The sequence below is a fragment of the Sphaeramia orbicularis genome, chromosome 12, assembly GCF_902148855.1.
Source record: "Sphaeramia orbicularis chromosome 12, fSphaOr1.1, whole genome shotgun sequence".
Taxonomy (NCBI): domain Eukaryota; kingdom Metazoa; phylum Chordata; class Actinopteri; order Kurtiformes; family Apogonidae; genus Sphaeramia; species Sphaeramia orbicularis.
The window spans coordinates 13,109,832-13,133,105 of record NC_043968.1 but is presented as its reverse complement, the minus strand read 5'-3'; the positions used below and the strand labels follow the sequence as shown (position 1 = coordinate 13,133,105).

At 35.5% G+C, this 23,274-nt stretch overlaps 1 protein-coding gene across 2 annotated transcripts in view; it reads right to left on the bottom strand.

Moving 5' to 3' along the window:
• The window catches only part of fibcd1b (fibrinogen C domain containing 1b), a 336,567-nt gene that overhangs the window by 170,932 nt on the left and 142,361 nt on the right, over positions 1–23,274 (bottom strand). For both annotated transcript variants that reach the window (XM_030149502.1, XM_030149503.1), the window contains one exon: positions 16,196–16,355. In XM_030149502.1, the coding sequence (XP_030005362.1) occupies positions 16,196–16,355 (160 nt within the window). The remainder of the gene's footprint in view (positions 1–16,195; positions 16,356–23,274) is intronic.

Here is a 23,274-nt window from a genome sequence, read left to right as displayed (position 1 = left end):
TTATTTCAGGTTCTATACATACACATATAAACCAATTAGATCTCAATTGAGTCAGACCAGAAAAATACTGTCATAATAACCTTTTATAATAATAATAATAATAATAATAATAATAATAATAATAATAATAATGACAAGTGCAGATTTTATCTTTGTTTTAGTGTAAAAAAAAAAAAAAAAAAGTAAAATTACATGAAAATGTTTACATTAACAAACTATCCTTTAACAAAAATGCGAATAACCTGAAGAAATATGAATAATGTGAAATGTCTTCAGAAAAGTAAATGCAATTTCATCAATATTCTACTTGTTACTAAATGTTTTGTGTATTTGTAATTGTAATGTAAGCTGTAATGCACATGTGTAAATGATAAACGGATAAACCAAGGCATAATATTGTTAAAATTGCACTTGATTTTCCTAAGACATTTCAAGTTGTTCACGTTATTCAGATTTTTAAGGAAACAATGTAGATATAAACCTGATCATAATGTAATTTTACTTTTTTCACTGTTATTATTTTACTGGTCCAACCCACTTGAGATCATATTGGGGTGAATGTGGCCCCTGAACTAAAATGAGTTTGACACCCCTGCAATCGTTGTTCCATATACTTTCTATAAATAAACTAAATACGCTTCTTAACATAAAAAACACTGAAAACGCCGGCCAACTTAATTTATTCTGTCTCACGGTCAGAAAATTGTTTGGGGCTTTCCTCACACACACACCGCCCACCTCACACAGCAGGTATATGTAACCTTGCAACACCCATGATGAATGGCACATGTGGCCATCATCACAGCCACACCCACTAAACAATGATTAAATTAAGGTCAAAATTTAAAAGAGGAATAAACAAATGAAAATGTATTTTGGCTCCAACCACCACTAAGGCTGAATTCCCATGTGTAGGTATTCATCTGTGAATTACAAAGTCCATTTCTAAATATCCTATTTAAAATGAACCCCATTCAGTCTCAGTGCAGTTCATGTCATATTTGTCAGACCACAGCTTTTGGTTTGCAGAGAAGGACAATCTGGAAATTTTACTGGAAATATTCAGATTCCAAACTCTAATTTTGGAAACTTAGAGTCTGGAAATCACACATCAGATTCATCCAAACAAAAGTATCCAAAAGCATTTCCATCATTAACAAAGCTAAACACGTCCTGGATTATAAGGCACTCTATATATTGTATTGTTGTCTGTTCCTGCCATACCTAACCTACTGCATAGAATTATGGGGCGATAACTATAAAACTACTCTACACCCTCTCTTCACATTACAAAAACATGGTATCAGAGTCTTACATAAAGTCGGCTATTTGGATCATACTCATTTATTATTCTTGCAGTTAAAACTATTAAAACTCAATGATTTGGTAAAATTTTTACACAGCTCAACTTCTATATAAAGCCAATAAAAAATCAACTACCGGCCAACATACAAAAACTACTTGCCCATAGAGAGGGGGGCTATAACCTGAGGGGATGTGGGAATTTCAAAGTCCCAGCAGTCAGGACATCCAGGAAAAGTTTGTGTGTATCAGTGTGTGGGGTCAAGCTTTGGAATGGGTTGGAGGTAGACCTCAAGCAGTGTCCAAATATTCAAAAATTCAAAAAAAATGTACAAAGAAATGTTATTTTCACAATATCTGGCTCAAGGAAGGGTGTGATCATGGGTATGTATGTGTGTATGTGACTGTATGTGTGTATGTAGAAGTGGGTGTAGATAATCACAATCTTATGTTGTATATCAAGTGATTCAGCACGAACAGTCTGAGGACTGGAATTAGGGGGTAGGACTGGATTAGCAGTGGCTTCTTCCTACTCCCTTTCAGCCACAACAGTTGTTCTTTTCTTTTTCTATTATTTGATTTTTTGTGTATTGTTTTTTATTATTATTATTATTATTATTATTATTATTATTATTATTATTATTATTATTCTATTGTTTGATTTTTTTATTTGTGTATTGTTTATCATTATTATTATTATTACTATTATTATTATTATTATTATTATTATTATTATTATTGTTATTATTGTTGTTATTGTTATTGTTATGGTTGTTGTTGTTGTTCTTGTTTTTGTTTCATATGTTTTGTATTATGTCTGTGTCTGAAATAAACTAACCTAAACCTAACCTAAACCAAAGTTTCAAAAAGCAAAAAACCTGTTTAGCTGCGAAGCCACTGCTGACAGCTGGAAGTATTGTATGTAACATCCTCTGATAGAATGTGCTAACTAAGGGAACCAACAACTGCATTATTAATCACCTGTGAATGTATTGACTATGAATAACCAATACAGCCCATATAGTGTGTGTTACCATCGTCTACTAAGCTGGAATTCATAAGAAGTTTTCTTATTTTTTATTCTGCCGCATGAATGCAGCAATAGTGGGAAACAACACCAACAATGGTTCCGTTCTATCAAACACCCCAGCTAGCCATGACAGCAAGTCAGCATGCACAACAGCATGACTCTGAGTCCAGTGTCAGTAATTGGAATTTGACCATTAATTTCATGATTCACACTTGTGTCTGTGTGGGTTTTTTTTTTTTTTTTTTTCTCCAGTTGTGAATATTTGTTTTGTGAATCTTAACTGAAAGGTGAAATTCTCACTCACAAACCTTTCAAATAAAGTCATGCTGAAATAACAAGCACAACACAGTAAGAACGACATTTACTCTAAATACTCATTCACCCATTTATGCAACAGTAGTCGTCTCAACTTTGCATTTCAATTTGCATTTTTGCATGTGGCTATTTTAAATTACCCGTATCTACTTAAATGTTTTAAAAATGAACAAAAATAACTGTTTGTGTGAACTAAAAATATTTCTGACATTTAAAGGTAGGGTAGGAGATCCTGGAAAAAACAGTTTGAGGTAGCTACATTTTGAAAATACACAATTCAAAAGTCCAAACCCCTTCGTTCTGACATCCCCCTCGAAGCCACGCCTCCAGAGAACTGGAACGTACAATGTTTGTTCCTGAGGGTTCACAAGCGCTGCGCAATGTCAACCCCCCCCCCCCCCCCCCCCCCCGGCTTTGTTTGTTTGCCTCTGAGAATGAGTGAAATGGCAGTTGAGTTTGATAGACATATTGAAATATTATTTTAATTTGGATGGTTGAATTCTTGAGTTTAATCACATTAGTCACTATTGGTCAGGATTCTTTTGTGTCACTGGTTAGCGTTAAAGTTCTTTGGATAGGTCACATCTTGGTCACATACTAAACTGACAGATATATGATCACAGGACTTTACCTTAGGCACACTTTTAAATACACATGCCCACAGACGATCGTAAACAAAAAGAGATATGAGGTAAATATGGTCATTATGGGGTTTGGCATTGAGTTGAGGAATTATATCTGCTTCTGGACTTATTTTTGGAGCTGCCAACAAAAATACACACTAACAATATCATCATTCAATCATTTCAATGGGCCAGTTAAAATGATTGGAGGGTGTTTTTTCAGTCTTGTCCGTTATACAGGTGACTAAAATTGGTTGCAATCGGGGTGTGAAGGGGTTTTAAAGCAATATAGTAAAAACGATCCATGAAAACATCTCCTACCTTGAAGATAAAGTGGTCTAAACACAGGTATCTGCAAGCTATGACTTCATTTTTTAATTTTTTTTTTAATTTTATATTTATTTTATTTTTATTTTTATTTTCTTCTATTTCCATTAGCTCAGTTAATATTCTTCTACATCACAGATTTGAAACTGCTTGTACTTATTTGATTTTTTACTGCTCAGAGACTGTTACGATGTTTTTGTTTCTGCCGTTGCCCCTTCTCGGAGGGCCTTGGGGTTGGATTGGGTATAGGGGAAAATAATATAAAAGGCAATGTATAATGAATGCACTGTAATTCTGCTCCTTTGTATGTACTGTTACATTGCTCATAAAAAGATAAATAAAATAAATGAACAAATAAAGTGGTCATTGAGTGAGTAGTGAGTCCCTACAGTGTCCAGTCTGGTCTCAGTCCAACACAGAAGAGCGAAGAAACAGCATTAGCATAGCATTACTGTCTATCATACAAGTAAATACACCCGTGTTTAGTTTGCATCAGTAGGAGCCTCCCTCTACACTGGTGGGATACGATGTTTCATTATGCAACTGTGGTCTGTTCACTACCTACCACTACACTGTTACATAGTGATGAAGGAAAATACAGAGGTTTCAGGAGGAGGTGGCTTCAGCTTCTACTGGTTGGCGGTGGATTCTCACAGCACCATTTCCAATTATCCTCTCTGATTCCAAAAAAAAACCTAATGTATCCTTTAGAAAGGCCTGCTTTTATAACAGAATGTATCAACATGGCTACAGAAATAAGTAGCTCAATGATCTAACAGTGACTGACTTAGTTTTTAAATATCTTCGAGAGTATAAATAATGTTGTAGCATTACTGTAAAGTTGTCTTTTCAGTCCATGAACTGAAAAGTAGGACTCAAACAGCGATTTCATGTAGCTCAAAATGTAGTCGCAACTGAGGAGAGTTTCACCGCTGTCAAGTTTGGATTCACATGACTTTGAAAATCTAATGTGTTCTTATGGGAATCCATTGCAAACAGTACAGAGATGAATACTTGAGATATTCACAGGCAAAATGGGACACACAGGAAGGAAAAAAACATGTATATATTTATATATATGTGTATATATAAGGTTCTAGGCTGCACTTTAATATATACACCGGGCCTGTTTGTGTAGGTGTTTGTGTGCATGCTGTCCATATGCCTCATGGTGTTTCACACTAACACTGTCTGAAAAAAAAAAGAATTAAAATTGGATTGTTGTGTGTTTGTGCTTCAGTATGTGGATATTATTGTGATGTAATATTTCTATCATATTTACTTTGATACACCAACACAACTGTATCACACCTACAGTACATTTCAGATTTTTTGTGATCAAGAAAAAAGAGTGAAAGAGTTACATGACTTACATGGATGTGCCAAAACCTATTAAACGCTACATTTTTATGGATTAGCTTTAAATGTAAGGCTTTTGCCCTACCCTTCTGTTAAGTTTCATGCTAATTGGTGCAGTAGATTTTGTATAGTACTGCTGAGAGTCAGACTAACTAATGCACAAACAAACAGCAAGAAAACATTGCTTCCTTGGTGGAGGTAATAAATGTTAGAAGAATATGTAGGTTAATAATTTGTAACCATCTGTTATCCTTGTTTTTCTAGTTGTTTAATGTTTGCGTCTCTAATGAAATATTAAAGCTGGTACAACAAAAACACCAAGTGGATGGTGGCGTCCTTGTATTAGTTCATTGTTTCTCAAACTGTGGGGTGGGCCCCCTAGGGGAGGCATGAAGGCTTGCCGAGGGGGCATGGGGTCTTCAGGTTAGAACATGGAGTGAATGGTTGGATGTGAATGAATATTTTATACAGATGGAGATATAGAAATGCATTTTTTTTTTTTTTTTTTACTGTTTTTTACCTCCGCCAAGAGGTATTGTGATCACTTCACTTTGTGTGTTTGTTTGTGTGTTTGTTTGTTAGCAACTTTATGGGAAAACTATTCCAACCATCTTTACCAAATTGTACCCACAGATAGGCCTAGACCCTGGGACCAACCCATTAAATTTTGGGCCCAGTAGGCCAAAGTTCAAGGTCACAGCAAGGTCACAAAATCTACAATTTTCCTATCTCTCATCATTGAGATATTTTTGAAAATTCATTAAAAAATTCAAAACCACTCTGATTAGCCTCCAATTTGATCCACCCATAGCTTATAACAATATCTTACATCTGGCACAAAATTGTCCACATCCACTGTGGAATGTGGACTCTGTGGATATTTCCATTTAACATTGAAAATCCCATTTACGACACATTTTTCATTATAACTTAACAAATATTGATTGGAATTTAATATAATTTGACATACACATGACTGGTACCAAGCTTCCACTTTTTCTGCTGTATGGAACAACCTTGAAACTGTTTAATTTAAAAAGAAATAGTTGATCCACACATGCACACCGTTCAGGGTGCTTGGCGTAGGTTTGCGTTCTCTGAACACTTGTTAATGTTCTAGTTTTTATTAATGTCTGTTTTTTTTAATGATACCATCAGCCTGCCCAGGGACTACAGGTGGATTATTAGCACTAGTGCTACAACCTGGGACACTACATCTCTCCTTTTTAAGCTTAATGTATACTGTGCATTGTCCCAGTCTAAATAAATAAATAAAATGAAAATGAAAATATGTAGCAGGTGGAACTAATGTTTTAGCGTTGGAGCTCCCTGGACTCATTTTAGGGATGTACAACAAACAAATCTACTGTCATGTCGATCTGAGAATGAGAAAGATCAGAGGTTTGGAGAATGGACAAGTATTTGACTCGAAAAGAAAAATGTGACATGTTTCTGTTTTTGGACAGTTTGCACTTTAATATTCTGGGATGTGCAAATGTAAACAGGCTCATTACAGCTACTGATATTGTTCAAATGTAAAGCCTGACTGATACGGGATTTCTGGGGTCAATGCTGATACCAATATGGGGGCTAAAAAAAGGCGATATCTGATATATAGGCCAATATTCAGTATATTGGCCGATAACTGATAAATTGGCAGCTATATGAAATAAGAACATTGATATACACAGGATATAATAGTCTTATATTAGATAATGGCGGACATGTGGATTAACAGTTGTATCTTTGTTTATCTCACAAAGATAATTTACACAACTTCAGCACCCTGTATAATAGTCTTATATTAGACTAGTACGTGACCCGTGGGGAACCAGGGGTTATAGATGTGGAGGGAGAGCAGACTTTTGGGAGAAGATGCGAGTATATATTTTATAAGTAGTGATATATTAATTGTTTGGTAAATCATTCTTTAAAATGTAAGTGACAGTTAATGTACAGTATTAATACCCAGGTGCACCTGCAGAGTGAAACTGCGGTACACAGGAAGTGCACGGACAGGGGTGGGGGGTGAATGGTTTGTAAGACGAAGAGGATAGCGGTCCGTGGTTGTCGAAGTTAATGCATCAGTTACATATTGACCGATGTTGATTAATCGGTGGGGCTTTGTTCATCTTTGTTACCGACATTTTTTGTGGCTGTAAAAAAAGTAACTTAATGTCATAGTTCGTGTTGGTTTTAATTTGATCTTGTAGTATTGTTATTATTGTTTATGTTGTTGGTTTGACTATTGAGTTTTCTAAAGAAGGAAATATAAGGGTGAATCACATTGTTTTTTATGCTTGGAAATGGATACTGTATGTTTGTTTGGAATGGGAGGACCCCAGGAAGAGTAGTTGATGTACTGCATCAGCTAATGGGGATCCTAATAAATAAATAAATAAATAGTCGTAAGAGAATTGCGCATTTCTTTTTTTTATTTGGATAAATATTCTCAGGGAGGAGTATTTGTATCGTTCTGTAAGACGCTGGTCTTGCCTTAAGATGTCAGATGACCAAAAAGGAAAAGAAGAAAATAAATATTATAAGTTGTTTTGCTTGATGAGTGTTTTATTTTGCAAATCTACATTGTTATATTCTGATTTATATTTTGTATCTGCTTACAGGGAAATTTTTTGTGGTTAAGTTGAAACTCACACCTGTGTGTACTGAACAGTGAAAGGTCAGGGTCGTTTCTGGTTCGTACATAAAGCGCTTGTTTTGCAAAATGAAAACCTTTTTTGGTTAAGTGAGATGAACAGACGCATAGGTGCTTGCTCACACAATACAGCTCTGGAAAGTTTCTGTGGTTTAGAAACACTAGTCTAAGTGTGCAGATGTCAAACCAGGGTGTCCAATGCACTTGTTAAACTTAAGTGAAATTTCAAATGTGTGTTTTCTTAGAATCACCTCACGTGGAGTGATTGACATTATGTCTGACGTGTTTTACATAACAACTGTCAACCGATTATATGTGTATGTTGAACTTATGTACCAAATATGAACGTCTTCAAAGAGACTAAAGACAATAAAATGTAATGAAGGAGACTCTTAAGAGGAAGTAGATTTAGCGAGGTCGTCGTAAGAGATACTAGTGGATAACTGACTTCTTTTTTTTTTTTTTTTTTCTATTTTTGCCTGAAGCAATAAATCAAGCTTTGTTTTAACTTTTTAAACCTCAACCCTTCTTTTTGGTGAATTCTTCATTTTCTCCTGTGTTGGTTCTTCCATCTGAAATATAAGTGGTAGGTTAATAATTTAAATTAATCCTTTCATGCATGAATTATGAGAACCTTAGTCAAGATATTTTTCCTGAGTTTTTTATTCCTCTTTAGGCATGAAAAAAACAATGTGATTGAGTTTTTTTGTTTGTTTTTGTTTTTTTAAGGAGTTTCGAATATGTCCACTCAGCTGGACACCATGCATTTAATTTTTGAAGTAAAGAAACATGTATTTAAAACGCAATATCAGAAAGTGATATGGAAAACTATGCGATAAAAACATTTTTAATGCTTCTAATCAGATGTTTTCTCACATTTTAACATACCCTACTACTAATTATTATTCACTTCATGGAGATATATATATATAAAAAATGTCTTTCTGCTTAAAAAAACCCCTCTTCAGTACAGTCTAATAACAACTAGCAATCGATTTAAACTCAAACATGTTTGTGCAGATCAGGTTTATTAACACCAGCAAAGTTACATTAACGGTATGAATGTCAGTGTATGGGATGATGCATAAGTGTCCTCTGTGTTGGCTGATATGGAACTAAAACAACAAAACCCATGAATATACAAGAGAAGAGCTGTAGAAGAACTGTCCACTGTAGTGACCACCATGCATGAAAGGGTTAAGTGACCCCCCTCTGGTAGCGGCCTGGCTGAGCTGGACCCCGTTTTTACGGAGTATTGGAGTAGTCTAGAGCCCACCGTTGGTCATGCAATCTCCAGAACACGTAGTTTTTTTTTGCCCAGATAGTTGGAGATTTAGCACTTGGTGGTTTAACCCTTTCATGCATGAATTATGAGACCCTTAGTCAGTGTTTTTATTCCTCTTTAGGCATGAAAAAAGCAATGCAATTGAATTTTTTTTTTTTTTTTTTTTTTTTTTTTATGAACCTATTTTTCGTGGAGTTACAAAAATGTCCACTCAGCTGGACACCATGCATTTAATTTCTGAAGCAAAGAAACGTGCATTTAAAACTCATCATCAGAAAGTGATATACTCTGAAATAAAACTATGAAATTAAAACATTTTTAATGAGTGCTAATCATATGTTTTCTCACATTTTTTTCATACTCTAATACTAGTTTTTACTCATTTCATGGAGGTACTATCCTCCTGAGACCCAGGAAATTGACAATTTTAGCTTTTTTACATTAAAAATTTGTCTTGAATTGGAAACTACATAATGCAACAGTTTTTTCAGATACATTTTAAAAATTATTTTTATTTATTGATTGATTTTTTTTTTAATGGAATGTCTTTTGCAATGGACAGTATTTTTTAAATTAAACTGTCACACTTTTGTCCCCAACAGAGGACAAAATGCACACAATAGAAGAGCAATTCAACATATTTTCAGGAACTAATTGCAGAACTTTATTTCGTATACCAATTATGGGAGTGGGTTGCACATTTAGAGCATATTTAGCTACCTTGACAGTCAGATGGATCAGTCTCAGTGATTGCATTATGAGAAAAACTCTCAAAAAAAGGCATGTTCTTATGGATCGCACTCAGACTTTATACAGCCTTCATAACCCATTTAACCCTTTCATGGATGAATTATGAGAACCTTAGTCAATATTTTTTTCTTGTGTGTTTTTGTTCCTCTTTAGGCATGAAAAAAACAATGCAATTGAATTTTTTTTTTTTTTTATGAACCTATTTTTCGTGGAGTTACAAAAATGTCCACTCAGCTGGACACCATGCGTTTAATTTTTGAAGCAAAGAAACAGTTATTAAAAAATCATCATCAGAAAGTGATATACTGTGTGAAAACTATGAAATAAAAACATTTTTAATGCAGCTAATCTGATGTTTTCTCACATTTTATCATACTCAAATACTAGTTATTACTCATTTCATGAAGATAATATCCTCCTGAGACCCAGGAATTTGACAATTTTAGCTTTTTTAGACTAAAAAATTGCCTTGATTGGAATCTGCACAATGCAAGTTTTTTTCAGATACATTTTAAAAATATTTTTTTTTTTATTGATTGATTTTTTTAATGGAATGTCCCTTGCAATGGACAGCATTTAAGTTAAACTGTCAAACTTTTGTCCCCTATAGAGGACAAAATGCATTGCTGGGTCTCAGGAGGATATGCAAAAAAACCCCAAAAAACAACTTTCTGTTTCAGAAAACTGTTAATTACAGTCTAATAACAATTAGCAATTGATTTACACTAAAACACGTTACTGCAGATCAAGTTTATCAAGAGCAGCAAAGTTACAATAATTGTATGAATTGCAGTGTTTGGGATGATGTTTAACCCTTTCATGCATGAATTATGAGAACCTTAGTTGATTTTTTTTTTTCCTGAGTGTTTTTATTCCTCTTTAGGCATGAAAAAATCAATGCGATTGAGTTTTTTTAATGAAACGATTTTTCATGGAGTTACAAAAATGTCCATTCAGCTGGACACCATGCGTTTAATTTTTAGAGCAAAGAAACATATATTTACAACTATCATCAGAGAGTTATTTACTGTGTGAAAACTATGAAAAAAAAACATTTTTAATGCGGCTAATCTGATGTTTTCTCACATTTTAGCATAGTCTAATACTAGTTATTACTCACTTCATGGAGATTATATGCAAAAAAAAAAAAGTTTTTGTTTAAAAAAACTGTTAATTACACTCTTATAACAAGTAGCAATTGATTTACACTCAAACATGTTAGTGCAGATCAGGTTTATCAAGAACAGCACAGTTACAGTAATGGTATGAACTGAAACCCATGAATATACAAGAGAACAGCTGTAGAATAGCTGTCCACTGTAGTGACCACTATGCATGAAAGGGTTAAGCTCCACTATGTTGGCTGATATGGAACTAAAACAACAAAACCCATGAATAAACAACAGAACAGATGTAGAAGAACTGTCCATTGTAATGACCACTATGCATGAAAGGGTTAAAGATAAAGAAGCCTGGGGCAGTAGTTCATTAACCAAAATTAATTGTGGTTTTTGTGATTTACCGTCGCTGCGTGTTTACAGTTCAAGCAAAAATCTAAATTATTTCAATTTGAGCAAAAAATTATTCAAGGAAACACCAAAAGTTTTGTAACAATATTGATGTTTCTTTCAAAAAAATGTTATAACTGCACTACTGTTACAATGTTGTTGGGGTTGAGGGAGGCCTGGCAGAAAAAGATTGAGAACAACTGCATTAGTCACAGCTAGTGAATGAATATTATGTAACCTGTGGCCATGTGAAATGAATGGCAGCGTCTTTAGGCTCTGAAAAAAATCTGCACGAAGGCTGAAACAGTTTGGCCTGGGTGTAGCTCAGCAAACAGGGATAAAACGAGCCCTGGATATAGAACTGTATGGTTTTGGACTTAATACAACTTTATAATCTTTAACATATTGGTTGTGGTTTAATAAGATATTCTGTTTTTTTATGACCATACACAGTATTTCTCTGAATCCATGTGTGAAGAATCCACTGGGCAGAAGTACATGTCTGCGGCTCTGTCCATGGTGCTGAAGTTCAGCGCAGCCTTTTCCCTGACATTTAAAGAGCCTCAGAATATCCCTGCTTTAAACTAGGTCGATCTGAAGCAATCACTGGATATTTGCATGAAACCTACTATAATTTCAAGTAGCAATAAATAATAAATCAATCAACAGGCAAATTATTCTTTAAGTCTCAGTGCTATTGTCATTGCAAAATAACTATTCTAGGCTAATTGGGAACAAATTTCTTAAAGCTTTATTTTAATTTAATGTCCTTTTGCAGATTATTGAAGCGAAAAACAGCAAAATGAGATTATAAGGGAAAAGGAAGGAGAGTGCTTGCCATTACAAAAGTGGAAGGTTTTGTCTCTTTGTAGCTAATTTTGTACTATATTAATATTAATATTAGACCGTCATTGCCTCATTCTTTGTCAGTATAAAGCGAGGACGTTTCATTGCCAAGTCAGGAAAGCTTTTTTTTTCTGTTTGTTTGTTTGTTTTTTTTTACCTGGAAGGAAAAAAGAGGGGATATTACTGGTATTACTGAGAATTATTCTGAAAACATTAGTCAAGGTTAAATGTTGAACATGCGTAGTTTACAAAATACTATCTGGGTTTAACATCATAGAGAGTTATGACATCAAGAGCTGCTGAATTGAACTGTACTTCAAATATTTCTCTCATGATGGAGGATGAAATAGAAATCACAAGGCCTTATTTTTCAAACAAGATCATTTTTTCTTATTTCCTTCCCCTTTTTAGAACAGCTTAGTTATGTAGGAATAACATGTATCCCACTGTTCAATACAGCCCTTTTCCTTCTACATTATTTATGAATGGTAATGAACATGTCAACAAAATATGTAAACTAACTTTGAAGCATAATTAGTGTTTTCATTTCATTAAATGTTACTCCGCTCATGTGTAAAACATATTAATAATACACTGTAATAATGACAGGCAGTTGACCAAACTGGATACCTATTTTCAGCTAAATCTGTATGACATAATGAGACATCAGCCTGTAAGCCACTGCTGAGGAAATCATTATTACAAACTGGAGGCTGACTTAACCATGTTTTTATGGATAGTTTAGACAGTGTGGTTTCTGTATATACATATAAAACTATCCCTTTTTATAGATACTGTAGATTCCATTTTAATAATAGTACAAACACATATTGTTTAGGTCATACAACCACATAAAATTGACTAAATACATATAAACTCAGTTTAGTTGTTCATTTAATTTGATTATACAGTCGCGGAAAAAATTATTTCACCACTCTTGTTTTCTTCAATTTCTTGTTCATTTTAATGCCTGGTACAATTAAAGGTACATTTGTTTGGCCAATTATAATGAGAACAACAGAAACAGCTCATAAGAGTTAAATTTCAGAGCTGATATCTATCCATTTTCCATGTTTTCTTGATATAAACCAAAATCACTTCAGTTCTTACATCAATAGCTATGCCATTGTACTGCCAAAAACAGTGCTTTTAGGCATTCCATGTTTTCTTTTCTGTCTGTTTTAGTCACATGACACACACAGGAGTTAGTACTTGATTGTGTAAGACTTGTTTTTGATGACTTCTGATGGTCTAATATTTTTTTCCGTGACTGTATTTTCCCTTTGTGGGCCAAAATTGCTTATTTTGATGAAATGTCACTTCAGAATAGACTGCTTTTAATATCAGCTTTAAATCATCCTATCCACATCTGAAAATATTTTTAAGGCCATTAAAACCCAACCAGATATGATATTTTGCTTGTTTGATTTGTGGCTGGGGATCCTACTGTAGCAACATAACAAGCAGTGACCATGTGGAATGATGATTTGCTAATATTTGGAAGCACTAAATATACACTCTCAGAGCGCCTCTATAGTTGCCTTTGCAACAGGGACCAATACCCTTTTACTGTCTCTGCAGCTGTCACATTAAAAAGCTGAAAACCTTTTTCTAATGGGCCTATCATATCTCTGATCAAATCTCTATTCTGCTCAGATCTAGAGGGTATTTTGGATAATAATTTGTTTTTATTGCCACCCAAATTTCTGGTTTTGAGTCATTGGTCACTGATAATGTATTTTAAACTGTTTAGGGTATTTGGGAAAGCACAATTAGGGATTAAATTGAGGATAACATACAGTGACAGTGCATGCAATGCATATATTCAGAACCATGGACAGAGCTTCTGGTGTGCCCTGGAAAACATTTATGCATTTTTTAACCTTTAGTTGTCTGAGCCTATTTTGGCCGTTTTTGAGTACTTTTGAATTTGCCTTTATATACTATATATGGCTAAAATTTGCTTAGAGGTCTTATTTCTGTCTTTGTGCATAAGAAATCAATATAAGTGAATCCCCAAAGGAACTTTGTGTTGGTAAATGCAAGTTCTGCAAATTTACAGGATTTCAGTTCTGTTGCAACATGTTGATGGTCATATGAACTATGTTTTCAGCTCAAAAATGTCCAGTTTCATCACAATTAATGCTATATTTTCATGTCACAAATGACCAAGTTATATTTTAACTGAATTTACCTGAAAAACAAATATTCTGTTCGTTTAGATTCCCCATTTTTTCTTACAAGATTCTATCCTACATATCACATGTTTTATTTTTACAGGTTGCAATATGGAGTATGGTGCTGATCCATCCTGCTTCTGTTACGCCAATACATACATTAAGAATGTCACACATCACTTTTTAAATCAACATTTTTCTAATAATAAGCATTTTTATAAAGAAATAACAGTTCTATATTGTTATTTCCTCTTTAGTATGATGATAAACTATACAATAAATAATTCTGATCCTAGTTTTTGCACAGGGATCATTAGTGTAAACGGTGACATGGCTGCCGAGCATCAGTATGATGGGATCTGTAACAACCATGTCACATCCGTCCACTGCCACATTTTGTGTTTTTGTGTCAGCTGTTATTGTTTTAGATCCACAATACTAACATTTATGAATAAGAGGAGAATTAGCAATAGTAAGTCTATAAGTTTATTACTAATAAAGTACTGGTGCTGACCAGAGCATCATGGGTAATGTCACGTCTGTCCACCAGCAAAAGTTTTCACATACATGTGCTATTCAAAATCCAATATTTCTGAAAATAGAGCTTCCACTGTCAAATAATATCAGTAGTCTGTGCACAAATGGATTAGCATTATTTCAACACAGTTCTATGCATTTCTTAAAACTTTTTTTTTTTTGACAAAAATGGCCACTCACTTGACCCCCTAGGTAAATTTTAGCCGATATAAAGAAATGTTTACTTTACCCATGTTTGGTCTTTTTTTCAGCACAACTTCATGTATCTCATCTGTCTTTTATTTTTTCACTTTAACCTACTATATCAACATAAAAGGCCAAAAAAAAAAACAAACAAACAAACAAAAAAATTAAATCTGATTTGAAAAATGTGTATAATGTATTGCATAAATAACACAAAGATGCTTAACAAACCTTTTCAAAGACTTTAAAAGTGAATATTGGTTCCAAATACTAGGTATATAAAATCAAATTTGTAATAAATTAAACTATACTCAAATATTTGACATATCTTTATGTAGGCGTTTTCTCTGGTTTTCTCCCCATATTTTTATTCACGTTTGTGTGCTCCGGTGTTAAAACGTCATATCTCCAGCTGTATTTGCTCTATCAGCATCAAATAAAAAGTGGGAGAGTGTTTCAAGTCCGCACTTTCGGATGCAATTATACGCAGTGGTTTACGTGACAGACTTCTGACGCTACAACATGTTAAAAATGCCATGTGATTCAGTCATGGGCCCGTGACCGTGGACCCCTAAGGGTTAATACATTTAGATGGTTAGTCTGGTTTTCTAGTAAACATCACATTCAAAATGAAAACCTGTCTATTTCTCTACAGGTCTATGAATTTATTTTTCTTTGCTAAAATCCGACCACATCCATATGGCGTGCCTCCAAGCGCTCTCCATCTTTGCTGTTGTACGCTGTATGCTGTGCACGGACGGCCTTCACTGTGCACTCCTTGGCTACCTATGCAAGGCAAATCCAACAGGGGAATGCCATCAGGTATACTGCGCCTGGTTAAAAGCCTTCCAATGGGATGATGCCTGAGGCCCCTGTCTGCCTTTCAGCAACAGAGCTCAGTGGACGTGCAAGTCATTTCTCATGTACAGTACAAAAAAAAAAAAAAAAATCCACATCTCTACCAAGGCCACTGGACAAGGAGGATGAGATGTAGCCCTGAGAAACATACTGATATCACCAGGAGAGGCAGGGGAGAATGAATATTTGCAAAGATGGATGACAGACAGACCACAGTGGAATATAATTTTACATAAGAGCAGAGTTGGGATAAGAGAGGGGGTGATGATGACACAGAGCTGAATACAGTGGCGGAAGGTTAAACATATAGGTAGCCAGTGATATATGAATAATGTATACACAGAGACAGAGACACATTTATTATTAGACAGACAAAAACTACACTGAAGGGTGTAAATCATTCTAGGCAGGAACATACAGTTATATTTGTTTCTCTTACCATTAGAGCAGCCCTTGAAACGAGCCCCTCTGACCGGAGCCCTTTGCAAGTCGGCCTTGACTCGTGCCTTCAGTCCCACGTTCTCTTTCTGCATGGCGTTAAGAGCATCACTCACAGAATTCACTACCTTCACCATGTTGATCTGGCTGTCTGACAGTAGCTGCAACGCAAAGAGGAAAGAAAAATACACATTTAAATGAAAAAAAAAAGTGTATGTGTTCAGCAATAGAACCAAGTCTGTGCAAAGTGACATTTTAGCTAGCATATAAACTTGATGTATCACTCACTGTCCATGATGACTTGTCAACAGTTTGTTAATGTAATACTTTTAGCAGCCGCCTCAGACACGACACAAACATCCTTGAACACACCAGCATGGACATTTTTCATGGTAGTCCCAACTGCATGACCATGCAATGATAATTACTTTGACAAGAAAAACACATGATGTCAATTGAAAGTATAGCCCACAGGCAGCCTGTAAGGTACGAACCGCATCTAAATCATTATTTAAGAAAGTTTACAATAATGCACAGTGCACTTTTATGACTGCTGCTACTGTTGGTTTTAGGTGCTTACTTTTATTTATTTAGTTGTGCTACTCATTTGCATCTAGAGTTGTTAGTTTGCTTAGTTTTTTAGATTGGCTTATTTATATCCATTTAGACTCCCTTTTTAGATTTTTTTTTTTTTTTTAGACTTGTTACAGTTTGTTAGATATGCTTAGTTATGTTTATATAGGCTCTTTATTTAGAGTTACATTGTTATAGTTCTTTTGCTTAGATCAGTGTTTTACAACCTTAGGGTTGCCTGAAATTCAAGTGGGGTCACCTGACATTTCTAGTAATTGATAAAAATAAAAATAAAAACTTACTAATAAAAAATATATGGTGAGTTGAGAGAGACAATCCCAGTCCATAAAAGACATGATAAACATTATCATAATGTAATTTTACTTTTTTCACTGTTATTATTTTACTGGTCCAGCCCAGTTTAGATCATATTGGGGTGAATGTGGCCCCTGAACTAAAATGAGTTTGACACCCCTACTCTACATGAAACCTTTCTTTAGTGGATTATCAACATGCATTATAATATTATCCTCTGAATTTTGCATTTTTCAGTGTAAATGAAGCATTTTCCCATATTCAATTTACTGATTATTTATATTTATTGTTTTATTAAAACAGGGAAAAGAACAAAATGCAACATTTTCGGCAAAATATATCATCAACTGAAAAACAAACATTTACAACCACTGTCATTTGTCAAACTGCATGGGTTTTACTGGTCAATGTGTGTTGCAGAAGATGACAGTGTTTCCATATTCACTATAGAGCCTCTGAACGTCCAAAAAAGACAATTCTGATGCTGCTGAATTATTAATTAACTGATATGATTAGTTGATCAAAAGTTATTAAGCATTTTATATCTGTAGTAGTGCTGCAACAATGAATTAAATCAGTGTTTTTCAACATTGGGGTCGGGACCCCATGTGGGGTTGCCTGGAATTCAAATGGGGTCGCCTGAAATTTCTAGTAATTGATAAAAAAAAAAAAAAAATTACAAATAAAAAATATATGGTGAGTTCAGGGAGACAATCCCAGTCCATAAAAGACATGACAAACTGTGAGTCTGAAACTGCAGCACTGTGGTTCTGTTTATCTGTCAAATGTTCACTGTGGTCAGTTTCAGATGCTGCAGCTCTTTCATAATTCATAGTTTGAGTTCTTGTTTGTTCAGTATTAATTGTCAGCCTTGTAAATCCAAGCTGGACTGACTGTACATATCCTGACCAAGGAAAATCAAATTCTCCCTTTGTGCAGTAATCTACACCTGGCTTTTCTGCCTCCGTCCATAATAATATACATTATATAGACTAAATGTCATTTATTAATTAATTTTAGCAACAAAAAAAAAAAAAAGTCTTCATTTTGAATGTCTGGGGTCACCACAAATTTGTGATGTTAAAATGAGGTCACAAGCCAAAAAAGATCGGGAACCACTGGCTTAGATTGTATATGTTCGGCGAAGGGGTACCTACAAAATAAGAATTTCATTATAGGATATAACCGTTTGGTTCTGTGTGCATATGACAAATACATTTATTCTATTCTATCCTAAAAAAAAGTCGATACTCTTCAAAAATACTGAAACTCTTTCAGTTCTTTTTTCCCCTTCTTCTAAACCTTGAAAAATACACTATTGACATTTTTACCTCCGCCAAGGAGGTTATGTTTTTGCCAGGGTTTGTTTGTCTGTTTGTTTGTTTGTTTATCCGTTAGTGTGCAACATAACTCAAAAAGTTATGGACAGATTTGGATGAAATTTTCAGGGTTTGTTGGAAATGGGATAAGGAAGAAATGATTAAATTTTGGTGGTGATCGGGGGTGGGGGGGCCCACGGGGGGGGCCACTGATCAGCCTTGGCGGAGGTCTGCGCTCTCCGAGTGCCTCTAGTTTTTGTTTTGTTTTCCTTCTCTTTTTTCAGTGTCAGCCTTTAAAAACCCACTATTCACAATCTCTGATCAAACCATTTTAGAAATTTAAAGGTAGATCTGTCAAAATAATAATAATAATAATAATAATAATAATAATAATAATAATAATAATAATAATAATAATAACTAGAAGCACTCGGAGAGCGCAGACCTCCGCCAAGGCTGATCAGTGGCCCCCCCCCACACCAAGGAGGTTATGTTTTTGCCAGGGTTTGTTTGTCTGTCCGTTAGTGTGCAACATAACTCAAAAAGTTATGGACAGATTTTGATGAAATTTTCAGGGTTTGTTGGAAATGGGCCCCCCCGTGGGCCCCCCCCCACCCCCGATCACCACCAAAATTTAATCATTTCTTCCTTATCCCATTTCCAACAAACCCTGAAAATTTCATCCAAATCTGTCCATAACTTTTTGAGTTATGTTGCACACTAACGGACAGACAAACAAACAGACAAACAAACAAACAAACCCTGGCAAAAACATAACCTCCTTGGCGGAGGTAATAATAATAATAATAATAATAATAATAATAATAATAATAATGACAGTTTGTTCAATAACAAAATGTGCATGCATACAATTTTTAGAACCACAAAACAGCTAAATGTTTAGTCTAAATAAAAGCACAAGTAATGGTTATTGGGATCTTAAAAAAAAAAACAAAAAAAAAAAGTCCACTACATCTTACTGAACTGAATTTATAGTTAATGATCTAAAACATAAAGCACCAATTGCACTATACTGTCCTTCAGGGACTGTTACCAACGAACGTGCCAAGTCTGCCCTGTATAGCAAAGACACCACGCAGTACCCCATCCCATAATGCACCATGGTGAATGCTATGAAACACAGCAAGCCCTGTGGGAAGGCTGGTGATGAATGTGTGTGCTAGGACTAGCAGAGAGTTGGGTAACCTCTCCGATCTGCCATGGTCACTTTCTTACCTGCAGCTCTTTATGTGCTGTTCGTTGCAGAAAGGTCATTTTCAGAGTCTGCCCTGGTTGGCCAGCGCCTGTGCAGAGCCAGGTGTTTGGCTCCATTTGCACAGACACAAAGCACTGTTGCAGGTATGAAAAAAAAAAAAAAAAAAAAAAAAATCTTTCTTGTCCTAGACTCTCACTTTGAGTTTTTCTTGATTCCTTTCTTTTCCAGAAACAAACACAGGCATACTGTGCTCAAAGTCATATATAAGGAGTTCACAGTCTTCTATCAAAGGTATGTGCAGCTATATTCAGGTGTTAAAACTGCATTAGACAGAACCTCCAGTGGCCTTTCCCTGGCCTCAATAACTATGCAACACACCCCTGAGGCACAGCAAGCTGCACTGCAATCATATTACATGGGCACTGGGGCTTTAACCCACACAAACAACAACTGCATATTTACGTTCATGCCCACATTCAGGTATAAAGGGAATTGCACACATATGCATGCACACAAACACACACAGGTACACTGCAAAAACGACCCTTTATGTACAGCATGTGGGAAGAATATAGTGGAGAAAACTAGGCTTTTTGCACTGACTGCATGACGTGAAAATCTGTTTGAGTGTACTGAAGAGTGAATTGAAGACCTGACTTACAAAGGGAAGGCGGTTTAACCATCTTCAACTACAGCCTAAAACCTCACTTCACATAAAATGTTCTTTTTTTGGGGGGGGTTCTGACTTGGATTTCATTCAAGGTTATGCATTCACTTGTCATGGTTAAAAGGTTATGGGTGTATGAGGCAATTACTCATAGTCAGTGTGTGTTCCATACGGCAGATGGTGTACTGACCACCATCTTGTTCTGTCTGCTTCTCTTGGTTGGAGGAGCATACAGGAATACCAGCACTGAACCTCAGCAATCTACTCCAGTACTGGGTACAATTTTTCATGAAGAAGGGAAAGGATTTCTCACTTCTACTGAATATATTCCAACCTCCACTGAATTATTTTGAAGACAATATCTATCCCCTTCATAGTGATTAATTCTACTTCATAAAAATTCATTTAAAACATCTAAGTAAAGCACTGCAATATGAGAACAGTCTGTAGTGTAAACAACAATAAAATGTGAACGCTTGTACTCCCGTGATAGAGGTGACACTGATATATGGTGATTCTGGTTCCATTGGCTTTGATCTATGCACAGCGTTCCAGAATGTTAACAAACACCACTAATTTATTTCAGTACAAAAACACAGTGAAATTAGAGAAGAACGAGTATTCAGAGCGACAACGTGGGCTTTTCTACCATTAAACTCCCACCTCCTGAAAGTATGGATAGAGGTGAGCTGGGACGCTTTGCTAAATGGAGAAAGGGTCAAGAGTGGTTTGCTGTCACAACAGAGGGGTCAGTTGAATATACAGTATGCTCTGACATTAGCGATTTAGGCCCATACACTCAAGGGAGGCTTTATATCGACCCCTGCATTTATTAATGGCATAAAAGCAAAGTCTGCAAAAAATTAAATGACAAAGCAAATATGGAAAGTGCCGGTCCCATATGAAATGCATAGAAATTTTGCAGAGAAGACGAGAGGCTGCAATTGAAAATGGCAGCGGATAACTGTGCAAACACAATGAGTAGAATTTAAAAGCAACTTAGTACGGCACGTGCACAGCCCATATGATCTGCTAAAATGACCTTTTATTCAGGATCCTGACACAGCTGGGGTAGCGGCAGTGACTAGGCAGTGTAAAACTTGAACGTCTGCTGCATCCTGACGAAGGCTTTTTGTAATGCACTCATGTTTAGTGGAGATAAAATGACAGCTGAGCTAATGGACTTCATCAAAAACTCATCTGATAAGTTCAGTACTCACACTGAGAAGAGCACAACACACGCCTGATCGTCTATATTACATTTCAGCAACTTCTTCTTTAAAATTGTTGACCTGCACTTCCCTACTGGGTCAGCAATCTGTAGTTGCTTTTCCATTGACCCTTAAATTGCGCAAATATAATTCACACATAAAAATTTATCTAATGGAAAAACGATAAATTCGCCAAAAGTCTCATTTTTCAACTAGAAGCACTCGGAGAGCGCAGACCTCCACCAAGGCTGATCAGTGGGCCCCCCCACCCCCAATCACCACCAAAATTTAATCATTTCTTCCTTATCCCATTTCCAACAAACCCTGAAAATTTCATCCAAATCTGTCCAGAACTTTTTGAGTTATGTTGCACACTAATGGACAGACAAACAAACAAACAAACAAACAGACAAACAAACCCTGGCAAAAACATAACCTCCTAGGCGGAGGTAATTAAAAGTTTTTGCGCTGGCAAGAGGTGGTTTTTCGAGCACAGTGCAAATGGTATATCACGCAAAACTGCAACGGCAAGACCTTTTTTCGCAACTAGAGTCAGATGAATTTAAAAAAACGGATGTTGATGGACGTTACAACAAGTGAAGAAGATGAAGAAACGTGTGTCAGTATGTGTGGACACACCAGGAAACCCAATCATTTTTTAATTTAGTACGAGATAGAGGGGTACTATATAATATTAATGACTAGAAGCACTCGGAGAGCGCAGACCTCCGCCAAGGCTGATCAGTGGCCCCCCCCGTGGGCCCCCCCACCCCTGATCACCACCAAAATTTAATCATTTCTTCCATATCCCATTTCCAACAAACCCTGAAAATTTCATCACAATCTGTCCATAACTTTTTGAGTTATGTTGCACACTAACGGACAGACAAACAAACAAACCCTGGCAAAAACATAACCTCCTTGGTGGAGGTAAATATGTCTGTAAATCAACACCATATTTACGTTCGTCGCCATGTTTATGGAATGACTTCTCATGTCATCTCGCGATAATGAATAGACAAATCATTGCATTTGTGATTTAATGGAAAAACCGACATTACGCACTTCTGTTTTTTTCGACATTTAGTAAATATCGGTAAAGTTTTGTGCAGATGTCCAATGGAAAAGCGACTTGTGACATCCTGCTACAAAGCCTTGATACGCAGGACATCTCTGACAAGGCTTGTTGGCTTTGCGATTAATGGGAGTTGCCCCTAGGGATGGAAATCGATAAGAATTTAAAGATTCCGATTCCATTATCGATTTTGCTTATCGATCCGATTCCTTATCGATTCTCATTGGGTGAGGGAATAAAAGAGTACAAATGGGTGTGTTTGCATTAACTGTCTTTAACGCTTTCATGCATTAATTATGAGAACCTTAGTTGAGGTTTTTTTTTTTTTTTTGAGTGTTTTTATTCCTCCTTAGGCATGAAAAAAAAAACAATACAATTGAGTTGGGTTTTTTTTTCATGGATTTACAAAAATGTCCACTCAGCTACACCATGCATTATATTCTTGAAGCAAAGAAACATGTATTTAAAACCCAATATCAGAAAATGATATGAAAACAATGAAATAAAAACATGTTTAATGCTGCTAATCTAATATTTTCTCACATTTTAACATATTCTAATACTAGTTATTACTCATTTCATGGAGATAATGTGAAAAAAAAAAAAACTTTTTGTCTAAAAATAACCCCAAAACTGTTTTTTTTTACAATTAACTGTCTTTTAAACTCAAACATGTTAGTGCAGGTCAGGTTTATCAAGAACAG